Source organism: Petaurus breviceps, unplaced genomic scaffold, assembly GCF_028583685.1.
Source record: "Petaurus breviceps papuanus isolate PSGF00001 unplaced genomic scaffold, PetGlider_PUasm1.0 164, whole genome shotgun sequence".
NCBI lineage: Eukaryota > Metazoa > Chordata > Mammalia > Diprotodontia > Petauridae > Petaurus > Petaurus breviceps.
The window spans coordinates 5,520,521-5,543,396 of NW_027185735.1; the positions used below are offsets into that span (position 1 = coordinate 5,520,521).

At 37.6% G+C, this 22,876-nt stretch overlaps 1 protein-coding gene and 1 pseudogene across 1 annotated transcript in view; one reads left to right on the plus strand and one right to left on the minus strand.

The window, feature by feature from the left end:
- The window catches only part of SRP54 (signal recognition particle 54), a 139,174-nt gene that overhangs the window by 95,650 nt on the left and 20,648 nt on the right, over positions 1–22,876 (plus strand). Inside the window, exon 16 of the mRNA XM_069082249.1 lies at positions 9,148–9,245. Within this exon, the coding sequence (XP_068938350.1) occupies positions 9,148–9,245 (98 nt within the window). The remainder of the gene's footprint in view (positions 1–9,147; positions 9,246–22,876) is intronic.
- LOC138156806 (caspase-6 pseudogene) lies at positions 11,147–14,384 on the minus strand (annotated as a pseudogene).

Here is a 22,876-nt window from a genome sequence, read left to right on the forward strand (position 1 = left end):
ACCAAATCAAGTCATCCCATGGTCTTTTAAGGATGACATTGGGAGAGAGAACAGCTAACAGATAAGAAATAGAAAATATTTGTAAGAACTTTTTAAAAAATTATTTATTTATTTATGCTTTTTGGAGGGGGGGAGGCAGGGCAATTGGGGTTAAGTGACTTGCCTAAGGTCACACAGCTAGTAAGTGTTAAGTGTCTGAGGCCAGATTTGAATTCAGGTTCTCTTGACTCCAGGGCCAGTGCTCTGTTCACTGTGCCACCTAACCGCCCCCTTGTAAGGACTTTTGTAACAAATTTTTCTCACCATCAGACTTGGGGAAACTCTCCATTCCCTCTGTGTTTTGAACTCTTAACATAAGTCGTTGATTTCCTTTTTGAAGAAACAGATTTGGCACTGAAGAAATGAGTAAGAACTGAACTAGAGCAAATATATACAATCTGTGCCGGCAGTGATACAATTGTGGGGGCATTGAGGGATTGTTTCTCCATATTGAAAGATATATTAAAGAGGTATGTGCCAAAGATGTAGGGGGGAAAATCTTGCACATTATTACAGTATTGCTAAGCAAAGATGCTTGAGAAAACATCAATAATTACCTATCTGTGCCTACTTTTGCACTTATATTAATTTTTTAATGAGGATAATTAAAACATATCATAGCATTTATGATGATTGTATTAGAAGACAAACTTTCATGAGCAGTATTCCATAGTAGACTGTCTTAACCATCACAAAATTGAAAGATAATAGGGAATATAATTTCCCCCATTGTCTGTAATTTGTTGATTATAAAAGAGCAATTAATTAATGTAGCAGAATGAAATGCTACCTTAAAATCACTCTTCCAACATTTCTCACATGCACATTAATTATATAACATTCCTTGAACTATATAACAGAGAAGACCTTGCTTAGCCCTATTATTAACATCAATTGAGACATAAAAACAGAAATAAATCTCTGCCATAGGTGTTTACCCCTGTTGTGGAGGTGAAGAGCAGAGTTCACGTCAAAGAGAGATTTCCCATAGATCGTAAAGTCCTCCTGATGTTCTTGTTTATGTAAGATATTGTATTGATTGTATAAAGCCTTAAATACTGCAGAGACTTCTAAATGAAATTCATAATTACTCAAAAGAATTTGGCCTATCTTCAGAGGAAAAACCAAGTGGATGAAGAATGTTCAAATAATGATATGAAGTTGCATTGACAATGTAGAGAGCTCATCCATCAGCATTTTTTCTTAAATAAACTGGACAATAAAATAAATAAAATTAAATTAAATTGACAATGAGATGAGCCCAAAATTTAACAGAGCAGGCAGGTTCACCTTTAGGAAATTGCAAAGCTATTATAATGACTCCAAACTTAACTGAAAAAAGAAAAAACATAGTTTTTCAGCATCATATTTCTGATGTGTGTATATGCATACATGTGCTCCTGCCACCTTTTAATAGTGGGTTTCTCTGTCTTGAATCCTTTTCTCAACTTCCTACAATCTCTAATCTAATTGGAACCCATACGTTCAATTATCTCTATGCATATGCCTCCCAGATCTATATACTTATCTCTCATCTATCTTCTGTGTGCCATTTAGAACTGGGTATCCTGTAGATATTTCAAAGTCCTCACATATAAACAGAATTAATCTTTTCCCTTGAACCTATCCCTTTCCCCAGCTTTTCCCATTTCTCTTGAAGCTTAATGCCATTTTTGCAGTCATCAGTGTTTACAACCTTGATGTTACAAACATTAGCAGCTAGGTATCTCAGTGGATACCTGAGGAAAAAAAAACTTAAAAAACTGGAAAGCAGTCTGGCAGAAACTTAGCTTAAACACCTTAGACCATATTCCACAGTACATTCTAAATGGATATGCAGTCTTTTTTTTAATGAGCAATTGGGGTTAAGTAACTTGCTCAAGGTTACATGGCCAGTTATTTCTGGGTGTGGAGCTAAGTGTAGGAGCCCGGATTCGATCCCCAGGTCATCCCGACACTGGAGCCAGTGCTCTTACTTGCTGAGCCACCTGGCTGCCCCTTGGATATCCAATCTTAATATAAAGATCATACCAGAAAAAAATTTGAAGAGAAACAGATCATGTACTTTTCACAGCTATGGGTAAGAGAAGTATTTTTAACCAAATTAGAGACAAAAGAAAAAAAGATAACTGATTAGTTGAAACTGAAGGGATTCTGCATAGACAATATTAATGTACTGAGGATAAGAAAAGTGGCCAAATGGAAAAAATTTTTGTATCAGATTTCTCTTAAGTTCTTGATAACCAAGATATGTAAACAATAAAAATATATAACTAATAATTAGCCAATTAATAAATGGTTGAAGAATGCAAACAGACAGTTCTCAAAAGAATAGCACGGTATTCACAATCATATGAAAGAATACTCCAAATCACTAATAGAGAAATATAAATTAAAAACAACCTCAGGTTTCACTTCACACTCTGCAAATAGGCAAAAATGATAATATTGGAGGGGTTGTGATATGATAGGTACACTAACACATTGTTAGTGGAGCTGCAAAATGGTTCATTCATTTTTGAAAAGTTTGGAATTATGCAAAATGAGATGACTAAAATGTTCATACCCTTTGAACTAGAGACTCCATTACTGAGCTGATATTCCAAAGAAATCTATGATAAAAAGAAAGTCTCCCCATATACTCAAAAATATTTATAGTAGTACTTTGTTTTTGCCCTTGCTGTTTGTCCTTGTAATAGCCAAGAACTGGAAACAGAATAGATGCCCATCAATTAGGGAATGGCTAAACAAATTACGGTACAGTAATAGAATATTGCTGTGTTGTAAGAAACACTGTATGTGATGTATACAGAAAAGCATGGAAAGATCTACATGAATTGATGCAGAGTAAAATAAGTAGAGCCAAGAAAACATATTGTTGTAGTTACCAACAATGTAAATGGAAAGAACAACTACACACCAAAAAATAAGAAATGTAGCAAAAGCAGATGTTACACATTGTATGTTTTCTAGAATTTTCCAAAGTTATGCTGATTTTTTTTTTCCCTCTCTAAAAGCACTTCTTGTTATGTGGGATGGCCTTCTGGGAAGGGAAGGAGTGGGGAGGGTTACTTGGGATAACTATGATGATATAAGAAACAAGTTATCAATAAAGAGGAAGAAAGAATGAATGCACCAACAGACCATTTTGGGTAGCCCAACTTAAATTCCACTTTCCCTTTCCTCGTATCTCTAGTTGGGAGTGATTAGGTATAGTACTTTGTTCTATAATTCCATAGTTTGCTTATTATGTAAATTATAGCTATCGGTGTTTGTGCCTTGTCTCTCCCGGTAGACTGACACTAAGTCTCTAAGTCCTTGAGGGCAGGGACTGGGTCTTATCTAAAATTTGTATCTCTTTATCCTTAATAGAGTTCTACAAACAAGTAAGTCCTTAATAAATGTTTGTTGATTGATTGCTTGCCTAGTCCCCTACACAAAGCTGTCTAATCCCTCTGGGCCTCAGTTTTTGGAATCTATATAATGACAGGTTTCAATTATGGGATGACATTCCTGGAATTTTCTCCTTCCTTTCCTCTGTCTCATGCTTTCCTTTACTTACTTCAACTTAACTAAAGTTCTATGTTCTGCAAAAAGTTTTTCTGCGTCTTCTATAATGTTTGTGCTTTTCCTCTGGAGATAATCTCCAATTTTTCCTGTATCTATCTTGTTTGTGAATAGTTGTTTGCATGGTATCTCCACTATTAGACTGTGAGCTCCTTTTGAGAGTAGGAGCTATTTTTGCCTTTCTTTGTAAATTAAAGAGTTTAGCTCAGTGCCTGGCACATGGTAGGCATTTAATAAATGTTTGACTTGATTTGACTTGACTCTCAGGGTACCTTCCATTTCCAAACTTGTGCTTATTTAGCTACCTAAAAACAATGAAATGATGAAAAGGCTGGAGCAACAAAGAGAAGGAATTGTCGTGATACACAGTTTAAGAAGTGCTGAAGGGTTGCCAGTGGAAAAAATTTAAGAAGCCCTGGTCTAGATAATAAATAATTTCAACTCTTAGTCACTGAATAATTGAGTTGGGTATATATTTTGGGGGAGGGACTATCAGTGAATTTAAAGGAAGAGTTGGGTTTTTTTCCACTCGACATTTTTGGATTCTGCTGTAGAAATAATAGTTTATATATTGAGTTCCTTTCAAGTGCTTGTAGTTGTAAAATGTTCTCTTTGGAGTTCTCCCCAAAAAACTTTTAGAAACTTGCTTAAATTTTAAACAGTGTGGTTCTGTATTCTGTCCACTCAACAAATATTATTAATTTGTGATTGCCAGCTGTATACACAGTTACAATGTTGAATGTTGCTACAAATTATTTTGACTTCTTGCTGTTGCAGACAAAACTTACCTGGGGCCCCTACTTATGGTTTTACATGCTACGTGCTGCCACATCAACACTTTCAGGTATTGTTTTAATATTTGAGTACTGTGAATAGCAGGTAACTTAGCAGCATTACAATACAGGTAGAGGGAAGGAAGGAAGGAAGGGAACGGAATGGAAACAGCCGTTCTCTAGCTCCTGTTGTTTTCACAACTTTGAACTGCTAAACTATACCTCTGTCTCACCTATCACTTCCTCATTTTCCAAAGATGTTTTAATCGATAAACCTGCTTACTTTTTCTTAATCCTTATTCTTTTTGTCTTCTGAGCTACTTTTGCCATACTTGACTTTCTCCTCCTGAATATTTTCTCTTTCCTTGGCTTTCATGGCATTGTTACCCACTTGGTCATCTTCCTACCTTTCTGAATGTTCTTCTCATTCTGATTTGCTAAGTCATCATCCATATTCTGTTCTTTAATCTCAAGTATTTGTAGAAAGAATCAGACTCTGCTCAGGGCCCTCTTGATTTTTCTTTCTCAACTCCACATTTTGGCAATCTCATTAAGTCTCATGGGTTCAGTTACTATCTCTATGAAGATGACTCCCCAAATTATGTATACAATATTGATCCCTCTTCTGAATTCCAGTCCTGCATCATCAACTGTTAACTATTCTCTGAAGACAAGGATTGTTTCATTTTGTCTTTGAAACTCTAGTACCTGGAACATAGTAGGCAATTAATAAATGCTTCTTGATTGATTGACATCTCTACCTAGATGGCCCTCTAGGCATCTCAGAATGAACATCTTCCCTACTCCCTAAATCTGTCCTGCCTACAGACTTCTCTTGTTTTCTTCTATTCACTCAATTTCACATCATTGGAGTCATTCTTCACATTTTCATACTTCTCTCAATTTAATCAGTTCCCACATCTTGTTAATTCTGTGCCTGCAATATTTTTTGAATCTCTATTCATCTCTCAATTCATATGGGCACCACTTTCATGTAGACCCTTATCACCTTAGATTCATTAGAGTGTTTTATTGCTACCCCATGTCTTAACCTGTCAACCCTTTCTTATAACAAGAAAAATAAGCAAATAAACCCAAAATACTATCTAAAAATTTATACAATATTATGTCTTGGTAATTTCCCATCTCTGCCATAATGGGGAAATGAGGGACCTGTATCTCATTATCTGACCCTGAGGTCTTCATTGATTTTTCAGTTTTCAGAGTTCAGTTAGATTTGCAGAGGTTTTCATTTATATTATTCTAGGTAATTGCATAAGTTACTTTGTTGGTATTGCCTTTTTTACTTTGTGTCATTAAAAAAATCTTCCATGCAGATCAAAGCGCACTGTTTTCTCTTTTTTTGTTTGTTTGTTCTTTCTCATGGTTTTTCCCTTTTGTTCTGATTCTTCTTTCATAACATGACTAATGTGGAAATATGTTTTTAAAAAAACTTCCCACGTTTCTCTCAATGTTTTATTCATTTCTTACTGCATAATGATATTCCATTTCATTTATTATCTCATAGCTTTCTAGTAATTTCCTAATGATTGGCACCCTCTTTTTATACAGTTCTTTGCTACCTTAGAGTGCTACTATTGATATTTTCATGTATATTAGATCTTTGTTTCTGTTGTTTATTTCTTTGGGACATTTCCCCAATAGAATAGTAAGATTGTTGGTTATGCACAATTAAATCACTTTGTATAATTTCAAACTGTTGTCCAGAACTTCATGTTCCTTACCTCCCATAACTGCTCCTGTAGTGACTATTACTATTTTTTGGTCATTTTTGCCAATTTGTTGGTGTAAGGTAAGACTTCAGAGTTGTTTTAGTTTACATTTATCTTACTATTGGTGATTTGTAATGTTTTTATGTGGGTATTTATAGTTTGAAGTTATTTTGAAAATTGTTCATATCCTTTACTTATCTATTGGGGGATGTCTTGATATGTTTTCTTGTCAGTTTTCTGTAGAGTTTGGATAACAGTTTCCTCAGATATATTTGAGTACAGATATTTTTTCTACTCTTTCATTTCTCTTCTGATTCTGACTTTATATTAAAAGCTTTTAAATTTTATGTAGCCAAAATTATATATTTTAGCTTTTATGATTTCTTCTATCCTTAATTGGTTTAAGAATTCCACCCCTAGCCATATTATGAAAGTTACATGATTGTTTTCTCTTCTGAAGTTTTTATGGAATAATGTATTATTACATTTAGGTCACATAATCATTTTGATATAGTGGCATATGGTGTGGTTGGTCTAGATTTAATTTCTGCCAACCATTTCAGTTTTCCTAAGAATTATTATCAAAAAGGCTATCCTTTTATTAATTGAGGCTCTTGGTTTTACCAAAAACTAGGCTTCTGTTCTATATTATTTCTTCTGTTTTTTGCTTTTCTAGCCTGACGTGCTAATCTATTTTTCTGGGTTTTTTTTTTTTATCTCAGCTGGGGTATTCCTTCTCATTGGTCCAATGGAATGTAAGTTCTTTGAGGGTAGAGACCATTTCACTTTTTTTTTTTGGTCTTTTTGGAGGGCAATTGGGGTTAAGTAACTTGCCCAAGGTTACACGGCTAGTTTTGTGTGTGTGTGTGTGTGTGTGTGTGTGTGTGTGTGTGTGTGTGTGTGTTAAGTGTCTGAGGCCAGAACCGAACTCAGGTTCTCCTGACTCCGGGGTCAGGGGAAGGTATTAACCTTGAGTCTGGTGCCTTAGACCACTTGGCCATCCTGACACAGACTATTTCACTTTTATATTTGTATTTCCAGCGCCTAGCATAGTACTTGACACATGGTAGGCAATTAATAAATGTTTATTGACTGATTGATTCCCCTGATTCTGATTTTTCTTCTCTCTAGTCCATCATCTACACAATTACCAATTGGTATTCCTAAAACCTGCTCCTCCCTAAGAATCTTTAGTGACTTCCATTTCCACTAGAGTAAAATAGAAAATGCCTAGCTTGGCATTTAAAGCCCTATTTAGTCTGCCTCCAGCCTTCTTTTCCAAACTTTTTTTGGAAAAACCAATCTCTCCATCAACCTCTCCTTCAGGCAATCTATATTACTCTTCCCACATACAGCAGTCCATCTTTGATCTTGGAGCTTTTGTATGAATTGGTCCCTATTCCAGGAATGTACTTTTTCCTCATGTAAAGATCTAAATATACTAGAGACAATCTGGCTATTAGTGTTCCCTACCTCCTTCTAATTATTTTATATTGCTTTCTGTATACTTTCTATTTCCCCTCCCCCAATTTCCCATTTGAGGGCAGGGATGACTTTGTTTTCTCTTTGTATTCCTAGCATCTTGCCTTGCATGTAGTATGTATTTAAATAAGTGCTTGTTTTATTGTAATTTTTAAAATTGACTTATAGAATCTATAAAGTATTGTAATATCCATGTGGCATTCCATTTATGAACTTTACTTGCTTTTTGTTGGATTTTGACCCTATTACTCTTCTTAATTGTGTTTTTCTCTTCCAATTATGTTCTCTTCATAATTGCTTAGTGGCTATTATATTTCATTGATATTACATTTAAATCAAGATAAAGTTAGAAAAGTGCTAATTTTGAAATACCTTGTTTGATTTCTCTGCAGCATTTGACAACTGATGATTTACCCCTTCCTTTTGGATACAATCTTTTTCCTTGACTTCCAAGATAATACATTCTTCTAGTTCTGTTTCTATTTCCCCATCTGTTCCTTTTTCCCCCCTTTCATTGATTCTTCAGTCTCTTACTATTCCTTAAGGTGAGGTTTCTCCAAGGTTTTATTCTAGCCCTTTTCTATACTCTCACTATATTCTCCCCCTAAGTAATCTAATGACTTCATGTAACATCATTTCCATGCAGATGACACCTAAATATCTAGGAGTAATAACCTCTCTCCCAAGCTTCATGGAAGTTTACATTTCCAACTCTCTACACATGTTCTCCTTGATGTCCTATTAACATCTTAACTTAAGCATATCTCAAATCTACTTTTCTTTCTTACTTACAGTGCCACCTGGTCTCTCGTGTTCAAAACTCCTCTTATCTTTGTTTCTTCTTTCACCTTTCATTTCTAGTTACAAAGCCCTAAGGATTTAATCCCCAGCTACTTCCTCCTTTCTCTTTAGTACTGACAGCAGCCCACGATAGGTCCTTATTACCACTCAGATAGACTATAGCAATAATCTCTTAATACAATTTCCTGCCTCTACTCTCCCCATTCCACCCATCCTTCACACTGTTGCCAAACAAATTTTCCTTAAATATAAATCTAATCTTGCCTGGGCCTCAGTCTCCTAACTTATAAAATGAAGGTGCTAAGCTAAGTGATCAAAGGTTTCTTTTAGCTTGAAGTTCTGTGATCTATACTATGTCTCTGCTCAAACCTATACCCTATTGATTGCATAGGGAACATTGCAACTAAAATGGATTGCTAGCTGTCCCTGGTACAACATTTTCCCATGTTGGTACCTTTTATTATTTATTCCCCTACCTAGTATTCCTTCCTCATCCCTCCACTTATTGAATCCCTAGTCATCCTCTAAATAAAAACTCAGATGCTACCTCTTCCATTCCCCTTACATTAAGGGTATTCTTACTAGAAAATACCATGGGGAAAGAGTTGTTGTTTTTAAACCTTTTACCTCCCTTTCCACCTAACTTAGTACTCTGCACAGTAAATAATTAATAAATGTTCAATTTAAAATTAAATGCTCTAAATTCAAATTTTTATTTAGAATTTTCTATTATTTTAACTTTGTACCCTCAGTGTGTGACTTTCTTGGAGAGAAGATTGCATCACTTCTGGGTATCAGCACCCCAAAGTACCAATATGCCATTGATGAATATTACCGGATGAAGAAAGAGGTGTGTCTCTCTTTACTATATATTTACTATATATATATATATATATATATATCTTTTTTACTCAAGGTTTATATGGACATAAATTAACTTACCTATTTAGCCTATATTTTACAAAAAGGTGTCTCATTTGCCCTGGAAATTTTATTCTAGAGTTACTGATTTGTCTTTCAGACCCAGACCTGAATTTTTATGCTTTGACCAGAACTTCACTCTAAACTATTCAGAATCTCTTCTGTGACTTATAGACGTCACAGGACCTTGGGGGATGTGCACATAAAGCTCCAGGCTTACTAAAGACTATTTCCTCTCTTGAACTGGCCTCTGAACGTTCTAAAGTTTGCCATTCTCTGATACACATGTAAGGAAGCAGCATAACAGAACAGAAAAGCACTGGCATTGAAGTCAAAGACGTGGCTGTGAATTCTGCCTTTGATACTTACTGTTTATGTAACCAGAGCCAAGTCACTTGACCTTGCCACCCTTTATGCTTTTTTTCTTGCTGTTCCTTACACATGATACTGTGTATTTGTACTGGCTGTCCCCTTCCTGCCTGGAATGCACTCTTTCCTCACCTCTGCTTTTTGTATCCTTTTGTTTCTTTCAGACTCAGTTTAGATGTTATCTTTTATGAAGCCTTTTCTGATCCCCATTCCCAAGCTGCTAGTGTCCCCTCCCCCCCATTTACTTTGTATTTATATTGTATATAATTATATGTGTATATATTGTCTCCTCTGATTAAATGTAAACTATTTTAGGGGAGAGACTGCTTCGATTTTATGTTTGTAGCATTAGCACCTATTATGATTCCTGGCACTTGGTAATTGCTTTGTTGATTGACTTCTCTGAAGCTCATTCTCTTCATTTGTAAAATGGGGATAAAAATATCTACGTTTACCTCAAAGGATAGTTGTGAGGCTTAAATAAATAAATTTATATGCAAAGTAAATAAATAAATATAAATAAATAAATATATGCAAAGTACTTTGCAAACCTTAAAGTGTTATTTTAATGTCAGTTGTTATTAGTTTACTTTATATTTTTATTATTCAATGAAAGCCTGAAATACTGTATAGCTAGCACAAAAGGATAAGTGTCCTTTCAAAAAAGTTAGCAGTTTTACTTATGAGATACTGTTGTAATGAGAATTCCAAGTTGAGACCATTAATCATTTTAAGTGAAGTTTTAATTGTGGAGCATAATTAACCTGGGGACTGCCGGGGGTCATGTACCCAAATCAGGCAGCCCCGAGCATATACATCTCCGGGTTTATACAGACAAAAATCACAACATAGCTGTTACCAGGGGGAAGCTACAACTTAGTCAGTTGCTACCCAAGTGGGGGAAATACAGAAGGTCAAAAGGTAGCAATCAGTTCATTGCCTAACAGTTGTTGCCCAATGGTCAGTTTGTTGCCTAACTTGAAAGTTCCAAAATCTATTTCTAGAACTGAATGGGGGGGAAGGGGGAGTGTTATTATGGGCTTCAGGTAGCAGGTTTGGACAGATTTAGTTGGCAGGTTTGCTGCCTAAGAGGGCTTTGGAGGGCTTTGTTGGGTTTCGGCAGGTTTCCTAGCCAGCTCTCCTATGATGGAGAGAGATGGGGAATGTTCACAAAATGGGGGGTTACTACTATACTACAAGATAGGGAACACTTGATTAAGAGTCAGGAGACCTAACTCCAGAAGTGAATCCAATCGTGAGCAAGTTATTTAACGTTTTTCTGACTGCATTTTTCCATTCTCTAATACTTTGGATCTTCATACTTTAATACTTTGGATACATATGCCTTCTGTTTTTGGAAATAGCAAAGTTTCTGGGCCTTCTTGACCACCAAAAAGGAGCTAGGTGTCACAGGGTGTTCCAACTAGATAAACGGTTAAACTTGGAGTCAGAAAGACCATATTTCTTTTTTTTTTTTTTGAGAATTACATAATTTTTTTTTATTACAAAAGCATCAAATTATTACCAAAACAATGTAATAAGTGTAAACAAAACTTAGGTCCCATCCATATTGCATCCAAAGTTCAAACCTTATTATGGCAACTGAGCTTAGGGTACATTACTCCAAACAATTATTAAAGTAATCATATTTGTGTTTTTTTTTAAAAGAAATTGGGGTTAAGTAACTTGCTCAAGGTTACAGGGCCAATTATTTCTGGGTGTGGTGCTAAGTATCTGAGCCCGGATTCGATCCCCAGGTCATCCCAACACTGGGGCCAGTGCTCTTACTTGCTGAGCCACCTGGCCGCCCCTAAAGTAATCATATTTGTGTTGGAATGACAGTACAGTGTTTTAAGCATTTAATTTTTCTGAGACGATCAGAATTGCATAACGTCTTCCCAAAAGCCTATGAAATTTTTCATGGTCCATAAACCACGTAGAACATTCTGGGGTGTTGCCTCTTTGGGACAGGGCCAATGGAGAGTGATGACTCATTGTGCCTTTACAGGGAGAGGGGGAGAAGAGGAGGTGGGGAGTTAAGATTAAGAGAGAGACAGAAACATTTTGCATGCCAGTAACCTAGTAACCTAGCACCTCTCTAGAATGAAGATGAGAATTTCGTCAACCTTTGGGTCTAGAATGAGGACAAGAATCTCACCAACCATTAGGTATGTGCCTAAATATCATCTGGGAGAGCCTATCCCAGGAAATAATCAATTGGAACAAAGACATGAAAACTACTGCTTTTCAACTACATTATAAGAAACCAAAATGAATCATCTTTAGCCTTGGGCAACAAGACTGCAGGTTTTGAATAGCACTTTAAGGTTCTGGTTAAAATATAAATATATATATATATATATATATACACTGATTAACTTGATAATCTATGAATGAAACCAGTATTAGCATAGCCCCCTAAATAGGTGATCACTAAATAGTAATTTATCTTTTAAAAAAATTTTTTAAAAAGGTCTAAAAAAATCCTGCGGAAAAAAAGAATCTTCAAATTTAAAAATTTGTAACACTAAATTTGAAAGATTGATCTAAAATATGTAGCACATCAACTATGAAAATTGGGGAGGTTTAAAATGATGAAAATCTCCTGCAAAATAAGTCATTTGATTTGTTAATGATTAATTGACAATGTGCAATCTGAGAATAAAACTATAAAACCACCAATTCATTAGCCTAAAATATGATCACAGATGAAACAAAGGGGAAGTGGGTACTGTAGGAATGGTATAAAGTGAAAGATTAGGGTCTTGGCTGGAGGGGAAACAGGATGTAGATAACTTAGACTGGGTGCAGTCACTGGTGTGGAATACTGGGCAGCTAAAGGTTTTGGTGGGGAGAGGGGCAAGAGGGAAGAGAGGACATGTACCCAGACGGGATGCTGGATGATGGGTTGTGGGCACAAGCTTTAAGTTTGGGCAGGGCAAGTCTCCATTTATTGGATAATGTGTACATACACTAGAAGGGATGGGGGGGTGATAAAAGGTGTTGGTTATTATACATTTATGAGACACCATGGAGATTTAAATAAGAATGTTTTTTTTAATGTCTTACAAAATATATAAAAAGTCCTAGAAGATATAAGTATTCCCTTTAAATTGAAATATCAGTGGAAAATGACCTGCTGGTTTTTACTTTTCACTCAAGGATCTAAAAAAGTTATACATGAATATTAGAAAACAGACTTTGATAAAGAAACAAAGACTCCACAAATACAAGTTAGAACCACCTGGTAATTAGGATAGACTACCAATTCAGGAAATAAAAGTCAATTATTATGAAGCTCTTGGTAAGGTGATTGGTTCCCTGATATTCCCTGAGAATGTGGTCAACACACTAATTAGCAAATATGACCAAAGCTCTAGAAATGAAGATTAACCAAAGTACCAGTCTTGAGTGAAACTGTTCCAGTTCCCCACTGAAAATCGTGCTGCTGAGCGACAAGATTCTGTCTCAAAATGGGCATCTGATTAAAAAATTTTAAAGGCATTGGATCCCATCTCAAGATAATTGTACCAAAAGAAAAGAAATGGAGTGGAGGAGACCAGACCTCCAAAATGGACGTTTAAACAAGGTGGCCACCCAGACTTTTATTTAGTTGTTGGAAAGAGAAAGAGCTTTTTGGTCAGCATGGAGGCAAAACAAGGGACCTGCTTTTTCCCAATGGCATTCGGGTCCTTGCAGAAATCCACTCTGCGCTGAGAAACTTTCCTGTTCACCAGTGTGAGCAGCTACGTGAACTCTAAGGAGGAGCCATATTTCCCCAGCATTTCACACAAGTCTTGGATGTACCAGGAAACATTCACTGTTTCATGGTGAGAATTCACAGAGAAAACTTCTGCAACAGAGTAGCACATGAGGAAGTCGGCTCCAACAGGGAGAGTGTAAATGGATGCAGCATCTGCTTCTGTTTCATTGATGTCAGTCTGATGATGGTCAACCACATCCAAAGGAATGACTGGGACATCATGCTGGTCTCCCCGACATGCCTGAATGATAAATATCTTAGACTTCCCAACTAAGCTCTGACATGTCTCCTTTAAAGAGGGCAGTCAGCTTCTGAATATCAATTTTGGCATCGTAGGCATAGATGTGATTCCCTTCACCATGAGTCAGGAACACACACAGGAAGCAGTCAGCATCCATGTGGCTAGAGGTGGACATGGTATGAATGGTCTTTAGCAGCTCTTCAGCCTTAAGATCATCATAGCAATTCACTTCAAACCCCAGATGTGAAAGCCTTAGTACAAGTTTATTTCTGTCAGCCCTGGTCCCACGCCTTTCCGGCAAAGTCAAGTGCCAGTAGAATTGCTCGTGATTGAAGATCAAAGCAACCCCTGTCCTCTTGTGATCCATTTTGTACTTTTCTGCTGGGTCAAGGAATTCACTTTCAAGTAAGGCATCTGTTTCTGTCACGTTTTGTCCAGCATCTGCTGGGGCCGATAAGTCCCCGCCTCGGGGGTCTGGGGCGCTCATGGTGCAGGCTTGGGGACTCGCTCTCTGGGGCTCCGTCTCTTCCTGGCTGCTGTTTGCAGCCCCTGCCTCTTCTTCCGCATCTCCTCTGCTTCCTCCTCCCCCCTTTTCTCCGTCTTCCCAGAAAGACCATATTTCAAATCTGTCATCAGAAACTTGCCAGTTGTATGACTCTGGGCAAGCCATTTATCAGCTTCAGTTTTCCCATCTGTTAAAATGGGGATAATAATAGCACTTATTTCACAGGATTATTGAGAGAATAAAGTGAGATAACATGTATGAGGCTTTGTAGACCTTAAAGCACTGCATAAATACATAATATTAAATACATAAATAAATACATAAAAGGTTTACCATCCTTTTCCTCCTTCTCTTCCTTCTCCAGTTCTTGTTTGTGTCTGCTAATTTATAGAGTGCCTAAATACACCGGAAGCATGCTTCTAACATTTAATGGAAATAGTGATACTGAGATTAGTCCTGGTCCATGGCTGTTATCTCATCCCTAAAGTATCAGTCTTTTTGACTTATCTTTATTTCACTAGGATAAGGACAAATTTTGTGACAGTAATTCTTGTGTATTATGGCATTTGAGTTTTAATTGTTATAAAAGCAAGAAATTTTCTACATAAAAATTAAGATTTGGATATTTACTTACTTGCTCTATAACTTGTTCAGTAGTTTGGTGTTCTTGCCAGAGATACTGGAGTGGTTTGCCATTTCCTTCTCCAAGTCATTTTACAGATGAGGAAATTGAGGCACAGCAGATTGTCTAGGGTTACATAGCTAGTAAGTGTCTGAGTCCAGGTTTGAACTTCCTGACCTCCTCTGTCTACTTTGATACCTAGCTATCCTATCCTATATTTGTTCGTATTTATATTGCACTTCAGGGTTTAGAAATAATTTTGCTCATAACAACCTTATGGGATAGGACTCAGGGGTGGGGAACCTGTGGCTTTGGGGCCATACATCGCCTTCTAGGTCCTTGGATGTGGCCTTTTGATTGAGTCCAAGTTTTACAGAACAAATCCTTTTATTAAGGGGATTTGTTCTGTGAAGTTTGGACTCAGTCAAAGAGAACCTGCCCTGGAGGACCTAGAGGGCCACATGTGGCCTCGAGGCCACAGGTTCCTCACCCTGATAGGTGATGTAAGTAAAAATACTCTTCTGTAGAAGAGGAGATGGAAACTTAAAGACATTAAGTGACTTATCCACAGTTATAACAAGTAAATGTTGGAAGTAGGATTAAAATCCATTTCTTTCCTAACTGCAAGTCCAGTACTCTTTCTACTCTAACATGCTGTATATAAGTTAACTCATATAAGTGTTACAGCAGATACTAATAGAACACTTTTACCCCAGTTTGAGTCTCTATTGTTGTACATAAACAACTTCCTTAGCAGCTGGTTGAAGTATGTTCGCTTTCTAATTAATTCTTAAGAACTAGAGTGAGGAGGGCTCACCACCTATATATGAATTGATTGTTAATTTAAATTGGGAATTTTTTAAAGCTTAAATATTTTGGGGGTGGGGATTGAAAACGAAAAATAATATTCTTAATGTTTTTGTTCAGGTCCTTATAATCTCTTACCTGGATTATTGCAATAACTAGTTTTCCTTGCCTCTTGTTTTTCCTTGTGTTCTCTATATAGTCACCAGATCATTTTTCTTAAAGCACATTTCTGATTATGTCACTCTCCATTATCATTACAATGAATCCTCAAATTCTTAAGCATGATGTTCATTGCCCTCCATAAATCTAGTGCAATCTGTATTTCTAGCCTTAATTAATTCTTTAGTCATATACTGCTATATTAAAATTGGACTAGTTTTCCTAAAAATGCTTTATTCTCTTTTCCCATTGTGAGTGATATTCTTTTCTCATGAGATGTTTTCTTCACTCTCATATCTTTCTTTTTTCAGAATACTAATCTTTCAATTTAATATTATTTTCTACCCATCTTCAAGGACTGCATTTTCATATTCATGTTGATAACCTTACAACCTCTTATCTTAACCAGTTTGAGAGTAGATGAGACTTTTTTGGGGAGGAAAAGGGAATTTTATATTCCTAATACATATCACAGTATCTTGCTATATAGTAAGCCCTTAATAAATGCTTTATTTAATTAGCTAAATTATTTTATGACTCTTAAATCTTTATTTCTGTCTTTTTACTATTAGATCCAGAAGCTGACATGGATACCTTTGATCCCATTATTGTCTAAAATTGTTCCAACTCTCAAATTTTTAATTCTACAGCCATAATTACATCCCTTTTATATTTTTTCTGTTTTGTCATTCACTGACAAACTTTTTCTTCACCCACATTGAGAATTTGAGCCTCTCTATTCTTCTAATCTGTCTCCCTTACTGACTTCTCTTGCTTCCTTACTTAATCTTGAGTCAATGGGTCTTAGCCACTTCACTGATTCACTTGCTGTCAGAAAACTTAAATTTGAATCTCAGCTCTAGTGTTATTTGCTGTGACAAATAGGTTCTCTAAGTTTAAGTTTCTGTATATAAAATTGGAGTAGCTAGGTGGCCCAGTGGATAGAGTGCTGGGTCTGGAGTCGGGAAGACTCATCTTCCTGAGTTCAAATACAGAATCACACACTTACTAGCTGTGTGACCTTGGACAAGTCACTTAACTCTCTGCCTCAGTTTCCTCATCTGTAAAATGAGCTGGAGAAGAAATAGCAAACCATTCCAATATCTTTGCCAAGAAAAACTCAAATTGGAATCACAAAGAGTTGCACTCTTTACATACAACTAAAATAATTTGATAACTTGGATAATTTAACATATCCTCATGATTTTTTTTCCCACATTGTCTTATAGTTCCATACTTTTCTATTTCTAGGGGAAGCACCATTATCATTATTTATAATTCTTAATCTTGGTGTCATCCTTGATGATTCTTCATTTCCAATCCAAATCTTATCATTTAGAACTACATAACATCTCTTGTATCTTTTAGTTTCTCTATACTCATGCAGCCAAAAAGGTCATCTTCATCTCTTACCTCCCTAGCCCCCTAATTAGTTTTCCTGCCTCAGAACTCTTTTCTTTCCAATCCATCCTTAACACTGTTGCCAAAGTGATTTTTTTATACTTTTTTTCCAATTTATTTATTTATTTTTAGTTTTCAACATTCATTTCCGCAAGATTTTGAATTACAAATTTTTCTCCCCATTTTTCCCCCACCCCAAAATAGCAAGTCTACTGAATACCCCTTCTCCTAATCTAAATTCTCTCTTATATCCTCCTTCCTCCTGCCCCTAACTTTCTATACCCTAGTGCCTGTACTTCTTATTTCCCAATTGCGTGTAACAAGCAGTTTTTTTTTAAATATTTATTTTTAAAACTTTTGAGTTCCAGATTTTTTCCCTTCTTCCCTCCTCACCCACCCCCCACTGGGAAAATAAGCAATTCAATATAGGTTGTACAAGTGTAGTTATGCAAAATATTTCCATTGTACTTATATTGTGAAAGACTAACTATAATTCCCTCCATCCTATCCTGCCCCCCACTTATTCTCTTTTCTCCTTTGACCCTGTCCCTTTTCAAAAGTTCTTGCTTCTAACTACCCTGTCCCACAGTCTGCCCTCCCTTCTATCATTCCCCTCTTATCCCCTTCCCTCCTACTTTCCTATAGGGTAAGATACCCAATTGAGAGTGTATGTTGTTCCCTCCTTAAGCTAAATTCAATGAGAGTAATGTTGACCCGTTCCCTTTCACCTTCCTGCTCTTCCCCTCCTTTGTAACAGTTTTCTCCTGCCTCTTTTATATGAGATGATTTACCCTATTCTATATCTCCTTCTCCCAATATATTCCTCTCTCACCTCTTAATTTTATTTTTTTAGCTATCATTCCTTCATATTTAACTCATCCTGTGCCCTCTATGTATACATGTACACACATATGCACACACTCACATATATGTTTATACACACATCACCCTCCTACACATACATATATGTATATGTATACATATATGTTCCCTTCAACTATCCTCTTACCGAGAAAAGTCTTATGAGTTAAAATTAACGTTTTTCCATGTAGGAATGTAAATAGTTCAACTTTAATATGTTCCTTATGATTTCTTTTTCCTGTTTACCATCTCATGCTTCTCTTGCTTCTCGTATTTGAAGGTCAGATTTTTTTGTTCAGTTCTGGTTTTTCATCAAGAATGCTTGAAAGTCCTTTATTTCATTGAATAGCCATATTTTTCCCTGAAGCATTATACTCAGTTTTGCTGGGTAGGTGATTCTTGGTTTTAATCCTAGCTCCTCTGACCTCTGGAATATCATATTCCAAGCCCTTTGATTCCTTAATGTAGAAGCTGCTAGGTCTTGTGTTATCCTGATTGTGTTTCCACAATACTCAAATTGTTTCTTCCTGGCTGCTTGTAATGTTTTCTTCTTGAACTAGGAACTCTGGAATTTGTCTATAATATTCCTAGGAGTTTTCTTTTTGGGATCTTTTCTGAGAGGTAATAGGTGAATTCTTTCAGTTTCTATTTTGCCCTCTGGTTCTAGACTATCAAGACAATTTTCCTTAAGAATTTCTTGAAGGATGATTTCTAGGCTCTTTTTTTTTTTTTCAAATGCTTTATTAACTTCTGATTTACATCATTCATTTCCACCAGATTATGAGTTACAAATTTTTTCCCCATTTTTCCCCTACCCACCGCCCCAAAATAGCAGTCCCACAGGATATCCCCTCCTCCAGTCTGCTCTCTCCCATATTTTCTCCCATACCCCTTTTGACTTTTCCAGTGGATCTCTATGCCCCAGTGCCTCTATATCTTATTTCCCAATTACATGTAAAATAGTATTAATAATAGTATATATCTATATTTGAGTATTTGATTTTAAAACTTTGAATTCCATATTCATTCCCTTCCTCCCTTGTCTCCCACCCTTACTGGGAAGATAAGCAGTTCAGTATAGGTTGTACATGTGTGGCTAATGCAAAACAATAACATAGTAGACATATTGTAAAAGACTGACTGTATTTCCCTCCCATCCCACCTCCCACTTGTTCTATTCTCTACTTTGATCCTGTCCCTTTTCGAAAGTGGGTGCTCCCAACTTCTCTCCCCCCTAGCCTGCCCTTCCCTCCATCAACTCTGTCATCCCCTTCCCCCCCTACTCTCCTGGAGGGTGAGATACCCTATTTAGTGTGTATTTCATTCCCTCCTCAAGCCAAATTCAATGGGAATAAGGTTGACCCATTCCCTTTTGCCTTCCTATTCTTCCCCTCCATTGTGACCATTGTCCCTTGCCTCTTCTATATGAGATAGTTTACCCCATTCTGTCTCTCCTCTCATTATATTCCTCTCTCACCTCTTAATTTCACCTTTTAAGTATCATCCCTTCCTGTTAACTTGGTCCTGTGCCCTCTATCTATGTATGCCTGTAAACATATATATACACATTCACATATGTATTCATATGCCCATATGCCCTCATATATAGACATATATATATATTTCTATTCCCTTCAACTACTGAGAAAAGTTTCATAAGTTACAATTATTGTTTTTCCATGTAGAAATGTTAATAGTTCAACTTTGATAAGTTCCTTATGATTTCTTTTCCCTGTTTACCTTCTCATGCTTCTCTTGCTTCTTGTATCTGAATGTCAAATTTTCTATTCAACTCTGGTTTTTTCAGCAAGAATGCTTGAAAGTCCTCTATTCCACTGAATGCCCATATTTTCCCCTGAAACATGATACTCAGTTTCGCTGGGTAGGTGACTCTTGGTTTTAATCTCAGCTCCTTTGCCCTCCAGAATATCATATTCCAAGCCCTTTGATCTCTCAGTGTAGAAGCTGCCAGATCCTGGGTTATCCTGATTGTGTTTCCACAATATTCAAATTGTTTCTTCCTGGCTGCTTGTACTATTTTCTCCTTAATCTGGAAATTCCAGAACCTGGCTATAATATTCCTAGGGGTTTTCTTTTTGGGATCTTTTTCAGGAGGTGATTGGTAGATTCTTTCAACCTCTATTTTGCCCTCTGGTTCTAAAATATCAGGGCAGTTTTCTTTGAGAACTTCCTGGAGGATGATTTCTAGGTTCTTTTTTTTTTTTTAAAGCAATTGGGGTTAAGTAACTTGCTCAAGGTTACACGGCCAGTTATTTCTGGGTGTGGTGCTGAGTGTCTGAGCCCGGATTTGATCTAGATCATCCCGACACTGGAGCCGGTACTCTTACTCGCTGAGCCACCTGGCCGCCCCTAAGCAATTGGGGTTAAGTAACTTGTTCAAGGTTACACGGCCAGGTGTTCTAGGTTCCTTTTTTGATCATGGCTTTCAGGTAGTCCAATAATTTTAAAATTATCTCTCCTGGATCTATTTTCCAGGTCAGTGGTTTTTCCCATGAGATATTTCACATTGCCTTCTATTCTTTCATTTGTTCGGATCTGTTTAATAGCATCTTGATTTCTCATAAAGTCATTAGCTTCCATTTGCTCCAATCTAATTCTGAAGCAGTGATTCTCCTCTTTGAGCTTTTGTGATTCTTTTTCCAACTGGCAGATTTGTTTTTTTAAGGCATTCTTCTCCTCATTGCCTTTTTGAGCCTCTTTTACCATTTGAGTTAGTCTATTTTTTAAGGTGTTACATTCCTCAGTCAGGCTGTTGACTCTCATTTTGTAATTTTCTTGCATTGTTCTAATTTCTCTTCCCAGTTTTTCCTCCACTTCTCTTATCTGCTTCTTTAAGGTCCTCTATGGCCTCTAACCAGCTTGTATTTTCCTTAGAAGGTTTTGGTGCAGGAGTTCTGACTTCACTGTCTTCCTCCTCTTCCATGCTTTGCTCCTTTTTGTCCCCAAAATAGGAGTGTAATATTGGAATCTTCTGTCTGCTTTGTGTCCTTTGCCTGGTCATGTTGCCCCTCAGACACTTGACCCCTGGGCTTTTTGCCACAGTAGGACTCTGCCACCGGACAGGGGAGCTTTCGTCCCAAACGCTGGGGTTTTCTCAGCTGCTGGAGGTATTAGATGGGTGCCCTCTCTGAGGTCTCCACACGCTCTGGCAAGCTGGACACACACCCTAGGACCTCCCCTAGACTGCAATCCAGATCCAAGAAGGTTAAAGCAAGAGCGATTACCCCTCAGACTGGTGCTTGGTTCCCCTACTCTCTGTAGGCCAGGAGCTGAAGCTGCCATGTGGCGCTGGCCAGCTGGTGGCTCAGCAGCTTCTCGCCCTGGGGGCAAAAGCCATGCACTCCAACTTACTGGGTCCCGAAGTCCAGACTGCACTGACCTCTCACTTTGTCCTTTGCATCTATGTGTTGACAAATCTGGAAATGGCCACAGCTGCTGCTGATCTGGGGTCCCTCCTGCCAGTGGCTGGTCAGGCCCGCCCTGGGGCTAAAGGCTTGGGGTGGGGCTGGGCTTGGCTCCCAGAGCACTGCTTGGCCTATTCCTGCTGGCCTGCCCGGCTGTGTTCAGTGGGAGGTTAGCTTCTCTGTGTCATTTTGTGGGTTCTGCAGCTCCAAAGTTTGTTTAGAGTCACCTTTTACATGGATTGGGGAAGGTGGAAGTCAGAGCCTCGGGGAGGTCCTGCTTCTACTCCGCCATCTTGACTCCGCCCCCTCTAGGCTCTTTTTTTTTATCATGACTTTCAGGTAGTCCAGTAACTTTTAAATGATCTCTCCTGGATCTATTTTCCAGGTCAGTGGTTTTGCCAATGAGATAGTTCACATTGCCTTCTATTTTTTCATTTGTTTGGATCTGTTTAACATCTTTTATCTTAATTGCCATTTGCTTCCATTTGCTCCAATTCAGTTTTGAAGGAATTATTCTTTTCATTGAGATCTTGAAATTCCTTTTCCATCTGGCAAATTTTTCTTTTTAAGGCATCCTTCTCCTCATTGGCTTTTTGGGCCTCTTTTGCCATTTGGGTTAGTCTATTTTTTAAGGTGTTATTTTCTTCAGAATATTTTTGGGTCTCCTTTAGCAGTCTGTTGACTCATTTTTTATGATTTTCTTGCATCATTGTCATTTCTCTTCCCCAATTTTTTTCTCCACTTCTCTTACTTGATTTTCAAAATCCTTCTTGAGCTCCTCTGTGGCCTGTAAGCAATTCATATTTTTCTTGGAAGCTTTTGATGCAGGAGTTCCGACTTCATTGTCTTCCTCTCATTCCATGCTTTGATCCTTTTTGTCCCCAAAAAAGAATTCTGTGGTCTGTTTGTGCTTCCTCTGCTTGGTCATATTGCCAGCCAATTACTTGACTTTTGAGCTCTTTGCCACTGTAGAACTCTGCTTCCAGATTGCAGAGAGATTTGCCCCAAATCACTAGGGTTTTCAAAGCTGCCAGAGCTAGTAGGAGGGCACCCTCTCTGCAGCCCCCACAAACTCTGGCACACTGGCCACACACACCAGGCCCACCACCCAGGAACACGTTCCATAGCCAAGCAGGTTAAAGCAGAGCCATTACCCTCTGAATGGTCGCTTGGTCCCCCTACCATCTGCAGGCCAGGCTCTCTGGAGGCAGCCATGCAGCACTGACTGCAGCCGCAGCTCCACTTCTCACCCTGGGGGCAGGGGCTGGACTGCACTCTTCTCCACCCAGTTCCAACAGAGTTCCCAACTGACCTTTTACTTTCTTTTTTGTGTTTATGGATTGAGAAGTATGGAAACTGCCATAGCTGCTGATGATTCACGATCCTGAAGTCTGCTTCTGCTGGTCA